Source organism: Astyanax mexicanus, chromosome 13 (genome assembly GCF_023375975.1).
Source record: "Astyanax mexicanus isolate ESR-SI-001 chromosome 13, AstMex3_surface, whole genome shotgun sequence".
NCBI lineage: Eukaryota > Metazoa > Chordata > Actinopteri > Characiformes > Acestrorhamphidae > Astyanax > Astyanax mexicanus.
The window spans coordinates 41,389,682-41,410,717 of NC_064420.1; the positions used below are offsets into that span (position 1 = coordinate 41,389,682).

At 36.5% G+C, this 21,036-nt stretch overlaps 2 protein-coding genes across 3 annotated transcripts in view; one reads left to right on the plus strand and one right to left on the minus strand.

The window, feature by feature from the left end:
- Nucleotides 1–4,101: 4,101 nt before the first annotated feature.
- Nucleotides 4,102–12,671, plus strand: dffa (DNA fragmentation factor, alpha polypeptide). Its single transcript, XM_007246780.4, has 6 exons — nucleotides 4,102–4,333; nucleotides 6,793–6,951; nucleotides 7,034–7,194; nucleotides 8,261–8,450; nucleotides 8,803–8,930; nucleotides 11,186–12,671. The coding sequence occupies exons 1-6, from the start codon at nucleotides 4,243–4,245 to the stop codon at nucleotides 11,372–11,374; spliced, it is 918 nt and encodes a 305-aa protein (XP_007246842.1). The 5' UTR covers nucleotides 4,102–4,242; the 3' UTR covers nucleotides 11,375–12,671.
- A 5,469-nt stretch (nucleotides 12,672–18,140) lies between these two features.
- The window catches only part of masp2 (MBL associated serine protease 2), a 43,277-nt gene continuing 40,381 nt past the window's right edge, over nucleotides 18,141–21,036 (minus strand). For both annotated transcript variants that reach the window (XM_022676939.2, XM_007246781.4), the window contains one exon: nucleotides 18,141–19,618. In XM_022676939.2, coding sequence (XP_022532660.2) covers nucleotides 18,840–19,618 — 779 coding nt within the window. In that variant the 3' untranslated portion in view covers nucleotides 18,141–18,839. The remainder of the gene's footprint in view (nucleotides 19,619–21,036) is intronic.

Sequence of the window (21,036 nt, forward strand, 5' to 3'; positions counted from 1 at the left end):
TTAAATAGGTAGGTAGGTAATAGGGTCGGTAGTTAGGTAAACAGGTAGGAACGTAGAAAAAGAGGTAGGTACGTAGATAATGGGGTTGGAGGTTAGGTAAAAAGCTAGGAAGGGAGTTAAAGAGGTAGGTAGGTAATGGGGTTGGTAGTTTGGTAAAAATGTAGGTAAGTAGTTAAATAAGTAGGTAGGTAACGGGGTTGGTAGTTAGGTAAGAAGGTAGGTAGGTCTTTAAATAGGTAAGTAGGTAATGGGGTTGGTAGTGAGGTAAAGAGGTAGGTAGGTAGTTAAAAAGGTAGGTAGGTAATGGGGTTGGTAGTTAGGTTAAAAAGGTAGGTAGTTAAATAGGTAGGTAGGTAATGGGGTTGGTAGTTAGGTAAAAAGGTAGAAAGCTAGTAAAAGAGGTAGGTAGATAATGGGGTTGGTATTTTTGGTAAAAAGGTAGGTAGGTAGTTAAATAGGTAGGTAGGTAATGGGGTTGTTAATTAGGTATAAATGTAGGTAGGTAGTTAAATAGGAGGGTAGGTAATGGGGTTGGTAGTTAGGTAAAAAGGTAGGTAGGTAGTTAAATAGGAGGGTAGGTAATGGGGTTGGTAGTTAGGTAAAAAGGTAGGTAGGTAGTTAAATAGGTAGGTAGGTAATGGGGTTGGTAGTTAGGTTAAAAAGGTAGGTAGTTAAATAGGTAGGTAGGTAATAGGGTTGGTAGTTAGGTAAACAGGTAGGAACGTAGTAAAAGAGGTAGGTAGGTAGGTAATGGGGTTGGTAGTTAGGTAAACAGGTAGGAACGTAGTAAAAGAGGTAGGTAGGTAATGGGGTTGGTAGTAAGGTAAAAAGGTAGGTAGGTAGTTAAATAGGTAGTTAATCAGGTTTGTAGTTAGGTAAATAGGTAGAAAGGTAGGTAAAGAGGTAGGTATGTAGGTAATGGAGTTGGAGGTTAGGTAAAAAGCTAGAAAGGGAGTTAAAGAGGTAGGTAGGTTGGTAGTTCGGTAAAGAAGTAGGAAGGTAGTTAAATAGGTAGGTAGGTAATGGGGTTGGTAGTTATGTAAAAAGGTAGGTAAGTTGTTAAATAGGTAGGAAGGTAATGGGGTTGGTAGTTAGGTTAAAAAGGTAGGTAGTTAAATAGGTAGGTAGGTAATAGGGTTGGTAGTTAGGTAAACAGGTAGGAATGTAGTAAAAGAGGTAGGTATGTAGGTAATGGAGTTGGAGGTTAGGTAAAAAGCTAGGAAGGGAGTTAAAGAGTTAGGTAGTTAAAGATGTAGGTAGGTAGTTAAGAGGTAGGTAGGTAGGTAGTTTAAGAGGTAGATAGTTAAAGAGCTAGGTAAATAGGAAGGTAGGTTGGTAGGTAGGTAGTTCAAGAGGTATGTAGGTAAAAGGGGTTGGTAGTTAATTAAAAAGGTAGGTAGGTAGTTAAATAGGTAGGTAGGTAATGGGGTTGGTAGTTATATAAAAAGGTAGGTAGTTAGTCAAATAGGTAGGTAGGTAAAGAGGTTGGTAGTTAGATAAAAATATAGGATAAGTATTTGAAGAGGTAGGTAGGTAAAGGGGTTGTAGGTAGGTAAAAAGGTAGGTAGTTAAAGAAGTAGGTAGTTAAAGAGGTAGGTAAAGAGGTAGGTAGGTAATGGGGTTGGTAGTTAGGTAAAAATGTAGGTAGGTATTCATGGAAGTAGGTAGTTAAATAGGTAGATAGGGAATGGGGTTGGTAGTTAAGTAAAAAGGTAGGTAGGTAGTTAAATAGGTAGGTAGGGAATGGGGTTGGTAGTTGGGTAAACAGGTAGGTAGTTAAAGAGGTAGGTAGTTAGGCAAATAGATAGGTAGGTAATGGGGTTGTAGTTAGATAAAAAGGTAGGTAGTTAGTCAAATAGGTAGGTAGGTAGGTAAAGGGGTTGGTAGTTAGCTAAACAGGTAGGTAGGTAGTTAAAGAGGTAGGTAAATAGGTAGGTAGGTAATGGGGTTGGTAGTTAGATAAAAAGGTAAGTAGATAGTTAAATAGGTAGGTAGGTAAAGGGGTTGGTAGTTAGATAAAAAAGGTAGGTAGGTAGTTAAAGAAGTGCCTACCTGATGTCCCATGTGAAGAGCTTGCTACATAGTGATTAGTGATTATTGTGTGGGTAAAGGGAAGGTTAGGTGTTTAATGTTATATTAGTTGTAATTTAGTCATGGATTTAATTATGATTGAGTGGGAGAGTAAAGTACTTGTGTAGAGTTGAGGTCTTGTGTATAACCCCCCAGTTGTTCGATGTTATATTATGTGAGCTTGCTAGACTGTGAGGGTGATGTTTAATTGGATTATGACTTTTTTCTGACAGAGGGAATAGTGGCCTGGTCTGCTGAGAACAGTGGGGTACCGGTGCAAATTATTAGATTTACAGATTTAGGTGAACATTTTGCTTGTGGTCTCTTGCTCTTTGTCTTTGTCTCTCCTGTTCTTTGTTTTCTACAGGAATCCTGGTTTTTCCCTCCTGTATATTAGTGTTCTATTAGATCTTCTAGAGTGGAATCTTGGTCCCTGATCTGGGTCTTTAAAAAAATGTATAGTCCATAACACCACTGTCTCTCAACCTTAATATTCTTATTAAATAAACATAATAAACATTTTGTGTCGGCATTATTTAACCAAGTACTTCAATAGAGGTCTCCATACCTTAGTATCATTCTTACATCCCTATAAAGATTGCATTTCATGTTGTGGGAAAGGAAAAGTAAAAAAAAAAAAAAAAAAAAAAAAAGATTTTGTGTAGATCACCGGATAACTAAGACCCTATAAATATTACTACTGTTCCATCATTCAGTCATGATTAACTTCAACAACACCATGCTGGATAAATATATCCTGCAGTTTGGATCATGGCAAGATTTGTAGATCTAATATTATGAGTGAATAAAAAGGTACTTAATGCATGACAAAAAAAAAAACTAAAATGGATGGAATAGATACAACTTTAACAATGGGGATTTTTTTTACAGCAATTTTCTTTTACCAACATGATGGTAAAGTACAGTCTGTCCTATCGTTAGAGAGTCCTATACAGCACTGCATCACATTTTATACACTTTAAAACAATGTCTAGTTGGTGTGGCCTAAGATGTGCTTCATAACAGAACCATTTTTGACTGGAAGGACAACAAGGGTCACTCACAGATGGCCACTAATTAAGATTAAGACATTATTAAAATATCTTGATCTAAGGCACATCATCATAATTTGTTGCAAGAAGGGGTACTCTAGCTTGATCTCCATCACTTTTTTATCGTAAGAAGGGCAGCCTCTCTGTCTCTCTTTTTCTCTCGCTCTCTACCTTTTTTTTCTCTGTCTCTCGCTCTCTCTCTCTCTTTTTCTCCGTCGCTCTCTCGGACTGTCTCTCTCTTTTTCTCGCTCTCTCTCTCTCTCTCTCGAGCCCCATTACAACATTCCATCTCAAAAAACAAAACATTATTATAATTAAGTTAAATTTTGATTATGAAGTTGATAATGGTAAGGCTATACAGAATGCCCGTTTGTAGACTTTTACAAATACATGTTATAGCTGTTTAAAGGAGGAAGCACCTTTAACCTAAAAAAAAAGAATTATTTTATTTGTTATATCAAAGAAAAAACCCAAAATACATATTAGAGATGATTTCAATAAAAAGGATAAAAAATCAGTTGAACTACACAGAGCAGACAAAAATGGTGGAGTTAATAATAGATAATAATAGTTAATATGCTGATGATACATTATGCTTCTCTGTAACCCCACATACATAAATTACAAGTTGGTTGTGCTCTGCTAATTATGAGGGGCCTGTCTAAACCAAAAATGCCAGGGCCGATTTTTTTGTCCCAGTCCAGCCCTGTTTCTTACTGATCTGAAATTAAGTGAAGTAAAGAGTGAACAAGCAAATTATTTAAGTGTTTAATGTTTTTAGAATGTAAATAAATTGTACAACAGAGAAAATTGGTTCTGTATCACCTACACTTGTAGCCTGTGCATGGGCCAAGGCCTGTTAAAGGGGTTAAACTGAATTAAATTCTGAAAAGTAGAAATGTGCACAGCCTTGTAACCTACGGCTGTAGTAAGGCTGTAGTGCCTGTAGGGGGTGATATTCTGCACCACTGTGCTCCAATCAATTCCAAAGAAGAAGAGCTGAAACGAAAACAAAACAGCAGCTATCTGTCACAGTGTGGACTACGGTCTGATGTTAATGGATATATTAACACTTTAAACACACAGCTGAGGATAACCCTGATAAAAACAAAAAGCTAATATGTCTGTAAGACCCTGTAAAGTGTGTAACTACAGCCGGCAGAGGTGTGTAGGGGTGGCAGTGTCCTCTCTGGATCAGCTGAAGATAAAGGGTGAGTTAGTTTCGCCTCGTTTAGCAGTTGAATTTTATATTTAAACTGCTCCCAAACTTTAGATCAGGCTAAAGATTGCCTTTTTTATTCCATATATCCGTTCCACCTTAAAAAAAAGTGCAGTAGTTTAGTTAAGCTACATTCTGAATTTGAAGAATGGGGAAGAAGCAGTTAAACATTGCAACTGCAGCACTTTTTTAAGGTGCAATAGAAAATTCCAAGATTTCTTTTACCCTAAATAACTAAATATTCTGTGTAAAATAAAGCTTGAATTTCTTTCTAGAGATGATTAAAGAGTAGACTTTCTCAGGTAAACTCATTATTTACTTCATTATACTTGATTATAGCTAAGTATCTCTTAGTATTTGATTATTAGTATTTGATTATTTCTGTTCAATACAAAGTACGGAGCCCCAAAGATCAGATCACGTAAAAAATATATATATATATAATAATGCGTGGCCACGACACTGAGAAATATAAAATACTGAGAGATATCTAGCTAATGAAGTATCATAAGGTAAAAAAAAATTACATGAGGAAGCCTGCGCTTTATTCTACTCTAGAATAAAACCCAAGCTTAATTTTACACAGAACATTTTAGTTATTTTACTGCAAAAGACTCCAAAATATCCCCATAATTAATTCCAAGATGAAAATAAAAAGAAACCAATTCACTCTTTTCTTACTAAAGATTATCCTTGGATTAGAGCTTTGATGTAATGTTCAGTTTCTTCATGGAAATTAATTTACAGGAAAGCAAGTTTTATTATTCTCTTATTATCTCATTCCCACATCTTAAGTCGTGCCTATGACTAAATCATCTTGTTCCCATTCATTAGGATCACTTTTCCACGTCTAAATAATTTAATTAAGGCGTGAAAATGAGATCCTAAGGCATGGGAATGAGATAATTAAGTCGTAACCAGAAAATAACAATACAACTTTTTTTTCTGTAAATTGTATTTTTATTTTGGAATTAATTATGGCGATATTTTTGAGTCTCTTGTGGTGAGACATGGCGTAATTCTAATTAAAAGACACTTTATTCTCATTCTAAAAGCTTATGGGCTCAGACACAGACAGTATGCAGTATCCATTTACCTTATATCTCATTAATAAGTTGTAGCCACTCATTATTATTATTATTATTATTATTATTATTATTATTATTGTTATTTTTTTACATTATGTTACCTTAGGGGCACCTTAAGAAAGGACAGAAAGTGAAAACAACAAAATCACACTGAAGAGCTTGTAAAACCACTCTTCTCCTACTCTTCTTCTTGTTTTCTTTCCAGTTCTTTTCCCTTCTTTTATTTTTCTTTGTTTATGGCTATATTTTAAACTGATTAAGTACTGACCAATGTAAACAGCTATATGTAGGCCCCTCACAATAATTACATTATCAACTCATCAAGAAAACAATATATAAACTAAGTTTGAACATAATGTTACCCTCTGTTTTTACTTGAGTGTAAAAAAAACACTCAAGTAAAATGTATTAACATGAACAATCTGGATTTTTATGTAAAATATACAGTATCAGTCAAAAGTTTGGACACACCTTATAATTCAATGTTTTTCTTTTTTATTTATTTTCTACATTGTAGATTAATATTAAAGACAATTAAAACAATTAAAGGACACATAGGGAATTACTTAGAAAATAAAAATCCCAAATGAGGTAGTTATTTGGGATGAGCTTTGGGAAAAGCAGCAACTATTGTTGAGCACCTCTAGGAACTCCTTCAAGATGCTGAGAAAACTATTTCAGGTGACTCTTCCTTAATGAAGACACTGAGATTAAAATACCAAAGAGTGTGCAGGTCTGTCCTCAAAGCTACATGTGGTATATTGCATATGTTTATTGTATAGCTTTAATATCTTAAATATTAAATTTACAATAGAATGGAAGAAAACACATTAAATGAGAAAAGGTGTGTCAAAAGTTTTAACAGGTGCTGTATGTTTAATATTTTTGTATTCCAATTCCAAAGTTAGAATTATCTTAATCATCAAATATTTTTGCTTTTTAAAAATATTTAATTGCATTTTATGCTATTGTTATTATTATTATTATTATTGTTATTATTATCATTATTATTGACCTAAATCAGTGGCATACAATCATTTCAGAAAGAAAATTACTTTAATATTGTTTACCTGCAGATATTTTTATGAAAATGTAGTAGCATATAAAAGTTATCTGCATGAAAATGTTTGAGCACCCCTGTCAAATTAGATGATTTGCTCATTAGCTCATTGCTATTCTATTAGCATTTAAAACAACTCTTTATAAACTTTTTCATAAAAAAAACAATTGATGCAAGATTCGAGGGTTGGGCCCTTAAGCAAGACCTTTAATCTTTCCTTCTTCAGCACAAGTATGGAGAATATGGTTGTCTTATCTGAGCTTTAATACTTAAATTAATATCATTTTTTTATTCCTCCTGTAGGCAGTGAAACACTGGAATTTAAGCCTGATTCCTCAGTATCAGTGGTGCTGGAAGATGATGGCACTTTTGTGAAAGATGAGACCTACTTCTTGTGTCTGCCCCCAAACACCAAATTCATGTTGTTATGTACTGGTGAGGTGTGGACCCCTGCTAGAAGATGTAAGCTTATATTTGCAGGAAAGCATTTCCTCTGTAAATGAATGTAATCTCAGATCCTGATCAGCTGTGTTGTTCTCTGTAGATGACGGAGGCACAGCATGGCTCAGATCAGAGACTGTCGAGATGGAGACAGACGCAGTGGACAGTGGGATGGACAATGGTGTGGAACCCTGGCGTACGGTAGCAGACAAACTCAAACAGAACCTGGCCAACATCATTCTCATGTCCGAGGCAGACCTACAGGTCAGTTTAAGCAGAACCTTCAGATTCTGATCATGTGGACATATCATACTTTACACTTTCAGTTCCTGTAAATCTACTTCACAGAGTTAAAGAAATAGCCATAACAGCATTTGTGGCTTAAAATTGTGATTGTTCATTTAAGATTTTTTAAATTCTAGAAGACATACCATCAAATCACAATGCAGTTTTTTAGCCCACCACATTTGATTTAGGAGAAAAGAGAGGAAAGAAAATATAAAGTTTGATTAAACTAAGTTAGATTGGTTTTAAAATTACAAAGAACATTCACAATGTATCGTTTTAGAAGAACACTGTAGTGTTATATAAAATTATGGTTTTGGTATAAATGATTTGCTGTTCAGCTAAATAAGTAAAAAAAAAAAAAAAATAAAAGATTAAAAGTTTATTTTTTATTTTGCTTGCTTAACATCCATCTTAAAATCTGTTTGTTGATTTATTTAATTGCAAATCCTGCAAGGTAAATAATTAACAATTAACAGTTTTTTATTCAGAAGCATAATGAAGTTGCTTTAAAAAAGGTCTAGCATTTAAATAAATAAATGATTAATGATTAAATAATATTATTGTAATTTACCACAGGTCAAACATGTACAAAACAGACAGTATGAAGTCTTTATATACCAGCCCAGTTTTAAATAGGGATAGAGATGAGTTAACTGATAACTATCCTATCTGGTCTTCTATAAATAATAAAATCTTAGTTAGGTAAGATTCTCTGTTATTTAAAACTAGTGAATATTTTTTTTGTAAATTATAAACTCATGTATTTTGTTTGGTAGCTACTTTTTAAAAATACTTTTTAAATTGTTTAACTTTTCCTTTAAAACTTTGCTGTCAAATCATTTTTTCAAGTGAGCCCGGCCAAGAATGAATACACTATGATTTGTCTGTGTGTATTAGCCTGTTCCTCTGTTCTAAATATGGTGCCTAACCAAAAAAAAAAGGCAGCATGGTTCTACCACTGGAAGAACAGTGTTTCCATAACTCTTTTGGATGTTTATAAATGTAATACATGTTTACTGATTGTATTAGAATTCTTTTACAGAGTCTGGTGGACGTACCTCATAAAGACCTTGGCTTAGCGCTGGGCTTCACTCCGGAGAAGACCCAGGATTTGCAGGATACCTTACAGAGTGTGCTGGACCGGCGGGAGGAGGAGAGGCAGTCCAAAGAGCTACTGCAGCTTTATCTGAAGGCAGTGGAGAAGGAGGGAGGCCAGGCACTGCAGCAAACAGGTGAGGAGATTCTAGATTCAGATTTAGTATATTAGTATTAGATTCTATTAGATTATTAAAAAATAACCAAACCACAAAGCGTGACCAGCGTCTAAGAACATAAATCACTTCACTTTCCAGTTCATTAAAAGCCTGCAACCAAAAGGTGGTGCCATTGTGCAGGGAAAATCCAATATTCCTCAGTAACGAATGACGTGTTTACTCTTTTATAGGGGCTAAACATTAGAAAGTGACTTTGAGCAAAGTGGCTTATTTAATTTAACTTCTGCAGGGAAATCAATTGCACTTATATAATGCAGTAATATATAATGTGTTATTTTGAGAACTCATTCGCATGCTGTGCTTGTTGTAGATGGAAAAGGTCTGGATGAAGCGGACGGGGAGGGGGCAGAATCGGATTCAGGCTTCTGTTCTGGGACACTGCTTGTTCTGAAGGGCAGAACAAGCCCTGAAACAAGACTCTCTAATGAGGAACTGCAGGTATTTACACACTTGGTCATGGTATCATGGTGTGGGGTGCAATTTTGCGTGATTCCAGATCACCTTGAGATTGCAGGTTCGAATGCTGCTCATGTAGCTTGCCATTAACGACCGAAGCCCTGAGACAGCACAATTGGCCTTGCTCTCTCTGGGTCGGTAGATGGCGCTCCAAAGGGTGATTGTCCGCAGCACAAGGCGCCTGTGAGCTGATGTATCAGAACCGAGTCGCTGTGCTTTCCTCCGAGTGCACTGTGATGCTACAAGGCAATGCTGCATTAGCAGCAGTTCGAAAAGAGGTGTATCGGAGGAGGTGTTTGGGCATCTCTAGTGATAAGGGGAGTCCTAATGAGTGGGTTGGGTTTTTGGTCGTGTAAATTGGGGAGAAAATGGGGGAAAAAATTGGGGAAAAAAGTTTCCCACATCAGTCAAAATGTTTAATTTTTTACTGTCCCTGGTAACATTTCTTCAAATCTTCATTCTAAAAATCATTGCAGTATGACACTTACTTTGTAACTATTTCTTTCTTTAATGACGAGTGTGTACGTGTGTGTCCAATATCAAAAGTGTTGGAGACTGGTCTACGTGATCTACTGTTTTTCTTACCTGGCTGTAATATTCAAATGCTCTCAAAGGTCTTGAATAACTGAATTATGTGTGTTACATTATGGATGGAACTGAATTTGACAGGACATACATCATAATTGGACTGGACTTAAACATCACATTTTATACATAATATTCAACACATCTTTAGCTGCTTTAGTTCTAGAAAGGAAAAGGAGTGACAGTGACTTTATACAGATTGTTTATCCCGATGCATTTTTGTCTGTGTTCCACATGGGGGCACCAAACCTCTTTGATCCATGGAATGAAGACGACAAGAATACAAGACTATTCCATCGGGTGATGCACTTCAGTGAAGACAAGCTGTCACTCATTTATTGTTAACTTTAATTAACAAATTAATCTCATGTCAAACCATGGAAATTAGAAGATGGAGTAGTTAATGACCGCACACATGGGGGCAGGCCACAATCTGGCTCCAATAGAAAAGAGCAGGGACATTTGGTTATTAGGTACCAGTAAGAGTATGCTTTTAGTGTTTTATAATGCAACTTTTATGCAAATCTGCTAAAAAAAAAAAAAAAAAAAAACGGTTCCTAAACGGCTCTTGGTTTGCATGTAGATAGATTTTTTTCCCTGGGATTTTGTCTCAAGAGTTTTGCCATGTGCAAATGAGCCTAGTGAGTTAAAGAGTTGCTTGTCTGTACACATGGACAATTCTAGCCAGATGCCTCCAGCCACAAATGAAAAATGTTAAATACCCACATATCATGGAATGTCTCATCCATCTAGCACCCACTATCAGACATTGCTTGTCAGATATTTCATGACATCTTGCCATGAGCATGCTGGCCAGTGTCAGGGTTTGTAAGGTAAATAGCAATTTCCAGGCCTGGATAAGTTTTGAAAAATAAAAATACCCTGAAAGGTTTGGAAATGTCATGGATATTTGGTCTACAAATCTTTGTGTTTCAGTTTATCGATGGAGAAAATTTATTTTGAGCTTACAAATACATCAGCTCTGAGTTAATTCAGTAATTTAGCTCTACACTTTACCTGATTCATTTTAGATCTACTATAATACAATTTTAATTACAGTTTTAGTTGATTTTCGGTTTTATTGTCTGCACTGATGTTTAAAAAATCGTATGGTGATTGAAAATCTTGGAGATTTATTGGTTACAAAGTGTATGAACCCTGCAGTGTACACACACACATACTCGGAGATAATCTCACGCAACCTATACAGGTGTGTACAGGTGGACATTGCCAAGCTGTCCTTCAGGACCGATTTCCATACTTTTATACAATGATTTTTGCCATGTTGGTATATTGACAGCAGAAGAGTGATGCATAGGTACAGGTTGTTAGTATTTGGTCTGCACATTAGTTGTCTGGAATTCTGAAATCCTTATTTATTTATTGGTTTAACCCTTTCTTGTCAAGTTGCATATTGTTTTATTGCAGTTTTTGAATACTTACTAAAATAATTGTATAATATATATTTTATGGTAGCTAAAATAGTATATAATAGTTACTGAATTATAAGGTAAAAAAGACTAGAATTTGATTTTTTTCAGTGTGGCCTTAGACATTTGTATTTGAAAGTACATTTACCGTAATTGGTATAAAACCACTTGACTGAACATTTTAACTTTTGTATAATTTCGTACAAACCTGTGCTTGTGTAGATGGTGGTGAAGGAGGACGTGAAGGTGTTGATGGACACTCTGGGCTGGGAGAGGGAGAGGACCATCAGTTTGGTGCAGGCGTGTGAAGAGGAGCTGAATAAACGTCTACAGCAGGTCCAAGCCCTGCACTCTCTCAGCACACACTCCCAGCAAAGCACAGAGGAAACACAGGCCAAACGGCGCAAATAGCCCAAACCATGCAGCTGAAAATACAAGCCTGAATTTAATGACATGTTTCAGTATATCGTTGCGATCACATTTATACCTCATTCATATCATTTTCTCTTAAGCCATTTTACTAATGGTCTTTACAAAGCAATACATATTTATAGAGTAGAAATATGAGGTTTAACATATAACTATTCTTTTGTTGAAATAGGTCAATTTTTAAATCAGCTTTATTGAGAAATGGAGCAATGCCCTAATATGGTGTTGAGGGTAAAAAGGTCTCAAAGATTTATTACTAGTATTGATTGTTGTGAAGTTGGGTGTTTCTAATTGTCACCCATTAAAAGAAAAACGCCAAAAGAACGCTACACATAAAGAAGATTAGCAGTAAAAGAACAGCGTCTAGACAATGTTTACAATAGTATTGACCCGATGTAAATTATTATATATCAGTCATGACTGAGAAGACTAAAGCATGGGTGGGGGGTACTTTCAGAAAACCTTTAACTGGCTGAGCCATTTTTGAGTTTCTTGACAATTTCTTTTCTATTGCATTGTTTGTATCGACATTTTTATATAACAATGTATATGGATGTTTTTTGTATTTTTATATATTTAGAAATTATTTAGCCTGCTTTGATTAATTATTGCACACGTTATTATTCTATTGTGGATTTGATGTTTAATGGCTATGACCACCCGTCATTCTAATGTACATTTAATGACCCATAATAACTGATTAGAAATCACACACTGAAATTTCTTATTCATAAGAAAGTATGCAGACAGACCCCTTAGTCAGTACTTGGTAAAAGCCTTTTCAGCAGCAATTACTGCTAAAAGAACTCTTGGATGTGGCTCTACAGGCTTTGCACACCTGGATTTGGGGAGTTTATCCCATTCTTCATGGCAGATCTTTTTCAAGCTCTGTCAGATTGGAAGTTTCTTCACACATGTTTGATGGGGTTTAAATCTGGGCTTTGGCAGGGCCACTCAAGGACAATCAAAGACTTGCCAGAAGCCACTCCGCTGCTGTGTAGCTGTATGCATCAGGTCATTGTTATGTTGCCCCAAGACTAGTGGGATTGCTACAGGAGGATTCTATCAGATTCTATCTCTTATCATTATGGGTGATGGTGTGTAGAATACAAAATAGCCTTTTGTCCATTTAAAATTAAGTCCACAACATGATAAAGTGTACAATAGTAAAAAAGCCTTAATGCTTTTTGAAATTTCTGTATACAACAAGAAATATACTGGTGGGGCTGGAACACTTTTAAATTTCTACAATTAAAAACTTTCTGCTGAATTGAATTCATCACTGCTGTTATACCAAGTGTAATTACTTTTACTTCTACTTCCACTTTTACTTCACAACATATTTTGGATGAGTTTAATACTTTTACTCTGATACATTGTTTATGAGCTGCATATATATATATATATATATATATATATATATATCAATCATTGTATAATTTTATGTACTGAGGATCACAAATCCTGCTGATTGGTGCTTGCCATCAGCAGCCGGAGTCAGAGAGAGCATAATTGGCCATGCTCTTTCTGGGGGGGTAGATGGTGCTCTCTCTCCCCCATTACTCCCTTTGTGATGGTGACTGGTACAGGTATCTATTGGCTGCTTAGAAAAAGGGTCCTTTAAATAATTGTATAATATAACATTGTTTAATATTATTATTTCTGTCTTAAACAGACATATTTTATATTACATTTAGACTATTGCCTTATCGTAATTTTGTCCGTTTCTTCTTATACCCACAGAAAACACCAAGTTTCTAATATTTAAATAGACAATTTAAAGTACTTCAAATTGTAGAGAGCCTTGTTAGACATACCCACTGCTCTTTCCATGGTATGTACATTGGCTCTCAGATTTTAACAATTATTTTAAAACTTTTTATTCCAGATATAAGTCTTCTTTCTCTTTCTTCTTTCTAAGTTATCTGAAGTTTCCAGTGATCAGATTTTGTATTAATAAGCTGTCCATTTTCCAGCTCCAGCTGTAGCCTATTAGAGTGCCCTTGACTCAGAACGGCTTGCATATATGTAGATATAGCGCACGGCCACCGCGTAGCTAATAACCTCCATACCCTGTAATGAAGGACAAATTTATTCCGGAAAACCTCCGCTTGTTCACCAGAACAGTCTTGTTAAAAGCGCTGAGCTCACTCTGGACACTACTGTTACGCCTGACAAGGTAATGAGCGGGAGACTTCCGACCAGTGTTGAGGCAGATTTTGACCAGTCCACCTGACACAAACAGCATGAAAGGAACCCACTGAACCTGTTTAAAATCTATACCATTTATAAATGCTAATGTTAAATGAATTGTATAGATAAAAATGAATTGTAGTTTGAGTAAAATGTTTGAGTAAAATGGACATTGTTGATTTATTTGATAAACTACGGACATTTCTCCCAAATTCCGAATAAAATTGTCACTTTTTTTATTTGCAGAAAATGAGAAATTATTGAAATAACAAAAAAGATGCAGAACTTTCAGACCTCAAATAATGCAAAGAAAACAAGTTCATATTCATAAAGTTTTAAGAGTTTAGAAATCAGTATTTGGTGAAATAAAGCTGTTTTTTTTTTCATCTTGGCATGTTCTCCTCCGCCAGTCTTACACACTGCTTTTGGATAGCTTTATGCCTTTACTCCTGGTGCAAGAATTCAAGCAGTTCAGCTTGGTTTGATATTTTTGTGATCATCTATCAGAGGTTTTTAATTTGGTAAAATCAAAGAAACTTATCATTTTTAAGTGGTCTCTTATTTTTTTCAGAGCTGTATTTTCTTTGTATGTTACTTTTTCTTGCTGTTTTCTGTGATATTTGATATTATGAGCAACAGCAAAAAAAAAAAAACACGTCCTGAAGGCCTGTGTGTGGGATGCAATGCCAGCTCACCTTTGGTCTTCATTACAGGCACTTTGACAGCACACAGTTAGGTTTGTTAGTATGAATTCTGGGCAGATGCACATATTACACATGAAGCCTAAATCAATACATTTCAACATAGCACAACCAATGGTGGCTAATTGTAGCAATGTGGGGAGTGTCACTTGGTCCATTGTTGGCATACAATAAATGTCATTGAGTATCGTTTTGAAATATGGGCCATATCGGCAATGCAGATGATTTCGAAAAATAAAAAAAAAGGTATTATTGGTCGATGCAATATAATTCCGAAATTATTGGGCATCCTTATTTATAAGGTCCTGAACAAACACTCTGATGCAAATATTCCAGCAGGACAAGGCTCATCCACATACTGCTGCCATCTGTATAGCTTACCCTGTAGACACAGATACTATGCCATGGCCTTCTGCATCACCAGATCTGTCTGTTTAAAAATGTGTGGGATGCTATTGAACACGCTATCAGTACACTCCTACCTCAATCTGCATGGGATGGATTATTGTAGGACACCTTTAGGAACCTCTGTAACTCTATGCTGAGATGTCTGATGTGTTGCATTACACTCATGCCTTACTATTTCTGTATCTGATTTGTTCTGTATTTATATGCTCATTAAATATTGCCGCTAGTCTAAATTAGTCTCAATTTTTAATCATTGACCTTTATTATTATTATTTTTTTTTACAAATAGCATTGCCATCTGACACTTCCTTTAGGGTGCAACTATATTTGCAACCATTTTTTTTGACAAACGAGTGTATGTAAAGGATCTACGTCAAGGCACATGCATTTAAATATAAAGAGTGAAGACGTAATATGTGCCTTTTAATGGTCAGTTTTACTTGGAGATCCCAGCGTGTGTTGGCTGTAGCATGGTGCAGCATGGTGCAACATTAATTAAGAATTCAGTGGATGGGTGCTCTGTATGCACTGTCACAGCCAAGGGTCTTTGTAATGGCGCTCATAGTGTGTGTAGTTCCGGTTGCATAAGTCTTCCTGTCATGAAGCCTTTAATAGCTGACTGAAAGTCAGTGCTATAGCCAGTTTATCAGAAACCCTGCCACTGCTTTATTATCCCAGTCTTTCTAATGCTCTCTGCTCTCTGTAAAGTGTCATGCTGTGCAGTCGGGCTCTCATATTAACTTAACTTAAACTTGATTACTCTATAAAAAACACATTAATTACTGTCTTAATGAATTTGTATTACTATATTGAAAATGCATGTTTTAAATCTTACATTAGGATGGTATATACTATGCATTTTAGAGACACATAGACTCATCATCAAAAAATAATAAATGATGAAAAATTTAGACACATACAGAAGTAGTTGACATGTCAGAATAGAGTTGTAGACGTTCTTAAATGTGCCCTGCAATAATTAATCCCATGCAGCTGTCCAAGGCATAGTATATGTCTTTTCAGAGCAAGCCCTTCAGACTGCAGCAGTATATGGACGAGCATTGTTCTGTTGGAACAGAGCACCTGACTGTGTGATCAGAAAAGGGAGGGCCTTTTTGTTCAGTTATGTCTGCTTAGATCTTTGATTGTTTGGTCTTTTTTCTCAAAAGCTCTGATTACTCTATTAATTTTACTGATATCATTTATAGTGAGAATAGTTCTAGGAAAACTACAGTAATTCTAAAGCGTTACAAGTATTACAAATATAAGCAATACACATTTGATTTGATTGTTTTTTTTGATGAAACACTACAAAATAAAATGTATATATATATATATATATATATATATATATATATATATATATATATATATATATATATACACACCAAATTAAAAACCTCTGAAATATACTCAAGAGGGAGATGGTTATCAAAAAGCCATCAAACCAAGCTGAACTGCTTAAATTGTGGACCAGGAGTGGCATAAAGTTATCCAAAAGCAGTGTGTAAGACTGGTGGAGGAGAACATGCCAAGATGCATGAAAACTGTAATTAAAAACCAGGGTTATTCCACTAAATATTGATTTCTGAACTCTTAAATCTTTATGAATATGAACTGAAAGCTGAAAGCTCTGCATTTTTGGGGGGGGTTTTCCAGCCATTTCTCATTTTCTGCAAATAAATGCTCTAAATGACAATAGTTTTATTTGGAATTTGGGTGAAATGTCTGTAGTTTATAGAATAAAACAACACTGTTCATTTTACTCAAACATATACCTATAAATAGCAAAATCTGAGAAACTGATTCAGAAACTAAAGTGGTCTCTTAATTTTTTCCAGAGAAGTATATATACATAACATGAATATTCTCTATGCTATAGTTTAACCTACTGTATACTAGGCCTTCGTTCACTGTTCTAGGTAAACTACAGTAATTCCAAAGTGTTCCATCAAAGAAGGTAATCAACTAAAATCAAATCTAATGCGTATTGCTTATATTGTTTATTCTTATTCCACAAAAGCAAAAGCAAACTAGCAAGCACGACCTCTCTGTGTGTCTAAAACCCTTTAGGACAAGGAGAAAATACGTGGTTTGTTTTAAGAGTCATACCAAACAGGTGTTTTAGCCTTTCTCTGTGAATGTCAGTATAATGTCAGTGCTTTGGGTTAGTGTCCAAACATAGACACACGCTCTTCCGACACTGACACTGAGACCACAGCAGCCTACACATCACTGATTCCTCATTTTGCCAAGGGCAAATAAATCAACTGTGAGTTATCTACTCCCCACCACCAACAAGCCCAGAAGAAGCACAATCTCTTGTTGCTCTGCTGTTGATTTAACCCCTTAAATATGTGGAAGGTTTAGATTTCCATTGGTTACTTATGTACTATGAGAATAACTCTGCCTGTTTGGATGGTTTGTATGTAATTACTAATAGTAGGCTTTGAAATGCAATACAGCTCTGAAAAAAAAGAGTCCACTTCAGTTTCTGATATTATAGGTATATGTTTGAGTAAGAAGAACATTGTTGTTTTATTGTATAAACCACAGACAACATTTCTTCCAAGTTCCAAATAAAACTATTGTCATTTAAAGCATTTATTTGCAGAAAATAAGACATGGCTGAAATAACAAAAAAGATGCAGAGCTTTTAGACCTCAAATAATGCAAAGAAAACAAGTTTTAAGAGTTCAGAAATCAATATTTGGTGGAATAAACCTGGTTTTAAACAGTTTTCATGCATCTTGGCATGCTCTCCTCCACCAGTCTTACACACTGCTTTTGAATAACTTTATGTCTGCAACCCTGTTGCAAAAATTCAAGCAGTTCAGCTTGGTTTGATGGCTTGTGATCATCCATCTTCCTCTTGATTATATTCCAGAGTTTTTCAACTTGGTAAAAAATGTTTGGAGTTGAGGGGACAAAAACCTGAAAACTGATTATGCAATGGTGTGCCAAAAGTAATGGGACAGGAAACAGTATAGTGTCCCATGACTTTTGCCATATCCCATGGAAGCTTATAAAAAAAACATGGCACTGATCCAGGGGATATGTGTGCAGGGTCTCTTTGGGATCGCTTGTCTGTTCACATGGACAGTTCAAGCCAGACACTGCTGGTCACGATCATTACCACCCTCTATGCTGTCTAATGTGGATGGTAATGAATCTCTGTCCCATCCTTCTGGAACCCATTATCAGGCTTTGCTCCATTTCTAATAATTCATTATACCTTGCCATGAGCTTCCTTAGTCAGTGTTCAACCTCACTGACAAGATATAACCTCACAACTTATACGGGTGTTGGCATTTCTAAGCCGTTCCTTGAGGTAACAGTTCATGATAAGTTTAAATACTGATATCCCATGACTTTTGATTATCTTTGATACTGTGAGAATAACAGTTTGAAAAGCAGAAATGTTTGAAAGTCACATTTCTCATATATACTGTGTAATTCTGAAGTTTATTGTTGATTTTAATGCTCTGACATTAGCACTGAACCTGTAAAAGATCTCTTTCTCATACGGTGCTAAACTCCAAATGATTAGAGCCGGTGTAAATGGAGGTGAAACCGATTGAGACTCTACAGGGCTAGAAAACCTCTGAAGAGGCCATTACACCCAAGTCAAGAGGCCTGAATGGCCGTGATGATAGAAGGTAATGGTTGCAATATGGTGTCAGATGCATAATGCATAAGAGGTAAATGACTATAAATCATAACGCCGAGGTCGAAAGACAGAAACAGCTCATTTTACTTTTAAACAACACCTCTGCATTAAGGCAAGCATGTTCCAGCTCTGTCTAAATGCAACAAGTGGCTCTTGGCTATGCTAAATCCATTTATTGCAGTGACTGTTTTCAAAAGATGATTCTGACCTTAATTTATTTGGATATTGGATGATGGGTGAAGAAATCCGTGCTATTAAACTACTGGGATGGATATGTCAACAAAACTGAAATGGTATAGAATAAAATATTTTTTTTATATTAAAAGGGACAGTCTGTATGTTTTTGGAATTAATATATTAGCCATTGCAGAGATGGCCATGCCAGCACACTGATACCATTAATTAAAACCTTTTTTATCACCTTTGCAATTCAGGAATGCTACTTCTTTAAATTTAAAATAATAAATCTTATGCTTTAATTGTTTTGTGACATGGTCTCTTCTATCCAAGATAGATAATTGGTCACTTTAGTGTAAACCCCATAATAACCAGCTTCAGCACACGAATAGCCCCAAGAGACGATGCCACCAATGAACCATCTACGGCTTTGGTTGTCCAGAAACACATATGGGCCACCGCTGTCCCCTTTACAGGAATCCACCCCCCCCTCTGTCAGACCTGCACATATCATATTTTCCGTCACCACCAGCTTCCCTTTATCAGTCACTACAGAGGCATACTTAGCCTTGCATTGGTCAAAGTCAACAACAGGTATTTCTGCAAACTTCAGTTGAGGAGAACCAAACCTACCAGTCTTCTTCCAAATGCCCCACCCACTCACTGTTCCATAGTCATTGGTCATTAGCAGGAACCGCTCGTCTCTTCCTGGTAAGCACACTGGCATGATGGCCGGGCTTATGGGTACCTTATGATCCAATTTAATCAGACCAATGTCATTGTTGAAGTTGACCTCATTGTGACGGTAATGTGGGTGGATGAAGACTTCCACAGGAATCCCCAGCACTGCATCAGGGTCTTGTCGGTTGACGATGCCCATCTTCACCTTCAGGTTGGACACTTCGCCGTAGCCGCGCAAGACGTGAGCGGCGGTGAGGACCCAGTCATCGTTGAGCAGTGCCCCGCCACCCTGGAACTTGTCATTTTTCAGAACCATCACCTGCCAGGGGATCTCATTCTTTAATGCATTCTCCCCTCCAATCACCCTGGATAGTCTTCCTTGAGGCTTCCCGCAGACTTTCAGAGAAAGCAGATGCAAGTTAATAAAGGTTATAACACTCTAAATATTACTATTATTAGATATTGACCTACACCTAGCATATGTCTGAATATGAGTTCGAAAATCTGGAGTTAAACAAAAATGTGTGAAAGTGTTCAACTGTGTGAGTTTATTCTACAACTCAGACAACAAGTTGAGTTGAGGGGAACTTTTTGGCGGTGTGGTATTTCAGAGTTTATTCCAAAGTGTTGTGGAGCGTCACTGAACTCTCTAATGGACGTGTCCCCCCCAACCCTACCATCAGTGTGTAGTCTTGCCCAGCAGGGCTATCTTCCATTGGGTATTCCATTACATTTGTTATTTGTTAGAATTGTTGTTTGCCTAGCCAAAGTGTTGTTGGCTATAAGAGCAAGTTACCATTGTCTGTACTGTAAAGTGTGACAGTGCTGGCAATGTACTGATCAATGCCATGAAGGATTAAAGTTACCATGCAATGAAAACATACACTGGCATACACTTGTTGAGTATGATATAGATATTGTAATCAGTAATTATGCTTTTTGTTGTCATTTTCTCCTAAACGGATATACACGTTGATATTAACTCTCAGTTAGTTTATTTATTTAAAAAAAAATAATAATAAAAAAGAATTTGCTGTGCAGATTTATAAGAAATCATCAGGGGACAGCTTGGGAACACCTTCATCTGTATAAGTCTTGAGTGGGACACAATACAAAGGCCAATGTATTCATGGCAAATGCATGAGTTATTAATGTGAATTAAAGTGAGGCCTGAGAGTGGGTACCAGACAGATAGTACGTTTTATTTATTTATTAATTTTCCCATTTCTCCCCAATTTACGTGGCCAATTTCCCAACCCACTCACTAGGACTCCCCCAACACACAAACACATGCTTCCTCCGATACATGTGAAGTCAGCCATCACTTCTTTTCGAGCTGCTGCTGATGCAGCATTGCCGAGCAGCATCACAGCGAGCTTGGAGGAAAGCGCAGTGACTCGGTTCTGATACATCGGCTCACAGACGCCCTGTGCTGTGGACATCATCCTAGGAGTGATGTGAGGAGAGAGCTCCATCTACCCACCCAGAGGGAGCAGGGCCAATTGTGCTCCCTCTGAGCGCCGGCAACTTAATTGCAAAGCTGCATGAGCGAGGGTTCGAACCTGTGACCTCCTACTCATAGTGGCAGCGCTTTTGACCGCAGGACCACTCGGCGCCCCTAGTACGTTTTATTTCCAAAGTTTACCATTTCTCAATTCACAAGGTCACATCTATCAGGAAAACATAATAAAAGGCATTACCACCCACATTGAACAGTGCAGTGGATGGTAATGATTGTGTTCAGTGCGGTCTGGCTAGAATTGTCTGAAAAAAAAGGAGGCCCCACATACATATGCCACAGGTCCCATGATTTT